A 4,727-nucleotide genomic window follows, 5' to 3' on the forward strand; every position below is an offset into this window, starting at 1 on the left:
AGAGCATACTGTTCAGACTATTAACCACGGTTTGGAAATCCAAATACCACAGTTTTAGTCAAAACCGTGGTATATAAGAGGTACTTTTCCCTACGGTTTTGCTAAAAGTATTTGTCACGGTGGTTGTTACCACGGTATGAAAACAGTGGCTAAAGGCTTTTTACCACTGTAAATAACAGTGGTATATGAGCTTTTCTGTAGTAGTGATACCATTCCTCATCCGAGTTTCTAACCCTTCCTGGTAACCTCATCGCCTCTTTGAAGCTTTGCCAGACAAGTTTAGAGTACGAACAGTCGAAGAATAGGTGGGTAAACTTTCATCATGCATATCGCACAGACAACACCTAGATTGCCCGATCACTTTCTTCTCCATTAACCGATTTTGGGTCGGAAGAGATCCTGAGAATAATTACCACACGGTGAACGAGTGTTTAGGCACTAACAACTTCCTCAACACAATCTTGTACCATTTTACCTTACTTCTCACATTCTTAAGGGTTGCATACGCTGAGGATGCAGTAAAAACTCCTAAGCTGGTTGGGGTCCAAATAACTTGGTCTTCAGAGATGTAAGAGTTTATCTCTGTATTTATGATCCACTCCTTCACTTCACATTCTGGTAGATCAAGGATACTTCGTGCCCAAGACCCATTTTCAATTACTAAGCTAACTAATGCATCAACTGGCACTACATCCGCAAGGAGAGACTTTGCAATCGGGTTCAGGAGCAGGGGGCTTGAGCACCATGGGTCATGCCAAAAGCTAGTACCATTACCATTAGCTATACTGTGTCTCACATAGTTCCATGCAGTTGCCCTATTCTTAAGGATACCTCTCCACACCCATGAGCAGTCTTTCGGTGCTTTTATTGTCCAAAACTACTTCTTCCTGATGTGATTTGCCCATGCCCATTTAACCCATAAGCATTCAGTTTTTTGAGCCAATTTCACCACTAATCCACAATATACATCATAATTCCACACTCTTGGATCAATCAAGCCCAGCCCTCCATATTCTTCATCAAGTCTGAGCTTAAAATGACTTGCATGGTGTATTTTCTTCCCCATACTTGGCCATGCCCATATGAATCTATTGCATAGCTTCGCTACCTTATCAAGTACTGTCTTTGGGAGCACAAAGGTTGTTGCCCAATAAGTTTGAAATGATGACAACACTGAATTCACTAGTTGCACTCTTCCTACTCTGTTCATATCCTTATTTTTCCAGTTGGAAATCCTCCCTGTGATCTCCTCAATAAGTGGGAGACACTCTCGTATGCCTAGGCTTGTTGCAGTGAGTGGCAGTCCCAGGTAGGTGACCGGTGGAGTAACAAGAGAGATATTCATAGCCGCTGCAAGTTCTAGCCCTTCCTTTTCTGACATACTGCCAGTTAGGAGTGTTATCTTGGCATTGCTGAGTTGAAGTCCTGTAGCCTTAGAGAAAGAGTGCAATGTGTCCTTTATAGCCATCATGGATTCCATGTTACCTTTATAGAACAATAGAACATCATCAACAAAGAATAGATGTGATATGACCATCTTTCTACACTTTGAGTGGGCTAAAATCCTTTTTGATTGTAGTCCTTGAAGAAGAAATTCTGTCTCAGCCCTCTCTTCCCTTGAAAGTAGCTTTCAGGTGATCCATTTATCAGCAGAGAGAAAAATGGAGAAGCATAGCACATCTGAAGCCATTCGATAAAAAGAGTTGGGAACTTAACCTTATGAAGAATAGCTTCAAGTGCTTGCCAGGAAACAGAATCATAGGCTTTCTGGATGTTTAGCTTAATCACACATCTTTTCTGCCCATACTTCCTTGAGTAGCCTCTAAGAAGTTCATGCGCCATCAGAAGATTATCTTGGATTGACCTTCCCGGCATAAATGCAGATTGGGGGCAAGATACCAAGGAGGAAATACAACTCTTCATCCTATTTGTTAGTACTTTGGAGATGCATTTATAAACAATATTACAACATGCTATAGGTCGGAAAGAACCCACATGCGAGGCATTTTTCATCTTTGGAATTAGACACAGAAAAGTTGCATTTATACCTCCTGTAAGCTGCTTGTGGCTAAAAATATATTTGATGGCTTTCGTGAAGTCTTCTCGAATAATGTCCCAGCTATTCTTGAAAAAACACGCATTAAAACCATAAGGTCTTGGAGCCTTATTATCCTCCATATCAAACAGAGCCTCTTTTATCTCCGTGTCACAAATAGGGTGACTAGCTGCTAGCTAATATCAGGATCTACCTCTTTAGTAGTAATGCTACTAAGGAATTTAGCATCACAATCAGCATCTGACGACACTCCCAGGAGCTCTTTGTAATATACCTGGAAAGCTTCAATTACCTGTTCTCTGCCTTCCCTTCTGGCTCCATGCACATCAATTATACTCCACACAAGATTTCTGGACTGTTTTTCCTTCAAGACATTGAAGAAAAACTCACTACACTTATCCCCAAAACATAGCCAATCTATATCTAATTTATGATACAATTCTGCTTCCTCTAGATTTAGCAACTGGCATAGTTTTTCCCTTATTGTAAACTCTTGTGCATTGAGTGTTAGATCAAGAGGTGTTAGATTAAGCCTTTCTTGAACCTCCATCAGCTCAATCTTTGTGGCCGTTACAAGTCTTTGAGTGTTAGAACTGAATTTTCGTGCCCAACCCTTCAACACCCCTTCCAAGCTTTTGAGTTTACTTGCTAACATGAACGGATGACTCCCATGATCAGCCATACCCCAACACTCTTTAACTGTCAGCTCAAAATCCTGTAGCTGAGTCCACACATTATAGAAACGAAAAGGAGGGTGTCGTCTACCTGTTGCCATGAAACTAAGCACCAGAGGGCAGTGGTCAGAGAGACCTTCTGTTAGAATCTCCACCTTTTTCGTTAGAGGATTTGATGACCAAGAGACATTTATCAGACATCTATCGATCTTAGACCACTTCCTTACATTATCACCACCACTGTTCCATGTGTAATAACAGCCAGTAGCTGTATGATCAAACAATCCTTCCACATTCAGACAACTGGCAAAAGGAAGGGTTTCCCTTGGGTGAACAGCTCTATCCCCTGCTCTTTCATGTGAGAACGGTACATTATTAAAATCTCCCATCACACTCCAAGGTCCCTGAATCCCTACACTCAACAATTTCAGCTCCTTGCACAAAATGAGCCTTTCTTGCCCCTTATTGCTTGCATAGACGACAGTTAAAAAGAACGAGAACCCATATTGTAGACTGTGAACCCTACAATGAATAAACTGGGCTCCTTCCACTTCTCTTTTTACATCCAAAATGCTCTTATCCCATGTCACCCATATTCGGCCATTTACACCACTCGAGTAATTATGTAAGATTCCCCATGATGGGCAAACCATTCCAGCAATATTGGGATACTTCTCCATCCTTACCTTCGTTTCCAAAATTCCCATACAACTCATCTTATTCTCCACAATCAACTTATTCAAATTCCTTGCTTTATTGTATTCATTTAACCCCCTGATGTTCCAGCTACATACTCTAATCATTTAAAAAATATTTGTTTAATGACCTCGTCGTTTCTGACGACCTTTGGACCTTCCCCTTCTTTGTTTCCTTGGTGTAGTTTGGGACTCTGCATTTTTTTTCTTCGGTGCCCTTGTTTGGACAGGGGTACTCACACTGGCCATTTCCATCTGAATAGGAACAGGAGCCATTCTCAGTGGAGACGGGTTTGCCATCATATCACTGAAGTGTTCTGGTTCAGCTTCTAACAAATCATCCTCTTCCAAATCAGTCAACTCCTAAAAATGTTTCTCTCAGCTGTAAACATGCCATTCTCTGGGTGACCTTGTAATAGGCCTTGTGTTAGGCCTTGCACTCCCTCTATTGCTAGGACTTCTGGACTGCCTGTTAACTCTTGGAAAGTGCATTCTACTCTTCCAGGGGATACCAGTTGAATATGAGTCGGACATTCCACTACTTGTGGCTGCTGCTCAGAGCTTCTTTGTTCCTCCAAAGTACTCCCTTCCCCATCAACATATTGGCTCCTGACATCGACTGTTTGAGTTACAACAGTAATGGCCAATTCCACTTCATCTAACCTCCGAACATTGGTATTCCCTTCCCCTTGTTGTCCAGTTACTCCACTCGCAGACTCTCCCCTATTTGGTACTTCTCTCTGAACTCTTGGTGCATTTGTCTGCCCATTCTGCCTTCTTTCCCACACTCTCCTGATCCTCACACCACACTGAGTTGTTTCATGCCCAAACCTATTACACTTTTCACATGACAACGGCTTCCATGGATACTCTAGAGGGATTACAATGTCTCGAGTGCCAGCTTTAATCTTAATAGATTCTTTGTAGCTATGATTAACAGGAAATTCAATGCAAAATTGGGCAAAGGATAGCCGTTTTCTCTTTGCCATAGCTTCATCCATGAATTTTGGGGTTCCACCAATCAAACTGGTGAGATATTATAGTCTATCGAATGTCCACATCTCCTTTGGTACATCCAGTAGCTTCACCCATATCAGAATTGTGGCCACCTCATTTTTATAGTTGTCTACCTCCACTGACCATGGCTTTATGATGAACACTCTCCCCGCAATGAACACCGGTCCCCTTTCCAGTACCATTTGCCGATCTTTAGCACTGGTAAAACTCATATAAAACACTTCCTTATCAGTTGTTATTTCAAATGATCCTTTCAAATTCCACCGTTTCTCCAGCATAGCCTTC

The 4,727-nt window shown here is 41.8% G+C and overlaps 1 protein-coding gene across 1 annotated transcript; it reads right to left on the minus strand.

Annotated features, from left to right (window-relative positions):
* Positions 1-2,228: 2,228 nt before the first annotated feature.
* On the minus strand, positions 2,229-3,410 carry LOC147516929 (uncharacterized). Its single transcript, XM_086593423.1, has one exon. The coding sequence runs from the start codon at positions 3,408-3,410 to the stop codon at positions 2,229-2,231; it is 1,182 nt and encodes a 393-aa protein (XP_086449549.1).
* Positions 3,411-4,727: the final 1,317 nt, after the last annotated feature.

The sequence above is a fragment of the Coptis chinensis genome, chromosome 2 (genome assembly GCF_015680905.1).
Source record: "Coptis chinensis isolate HL-2020 chromosome 2, ASM1568090v1, whole genome shotgun sequence".
In the NCBI taxonomy this organism is placed as follows: domain Eukaryota; kingdom Viridiplantae; phylum Streptophyta; class Magnoliopsida; order Ranunculales; family Ranunculaceae; genus Coptis; species Coptis chinensis.

Excerpts from the sequence above, each read along its gene's own strand:
- LOC147516929 (XM_086593423.1), bottom strand. The coding sequence starts at position 3,410 with ATGGAGAAGTATCCCAATATTGCTGGAATGGTTTGCCCATCATGGGGA.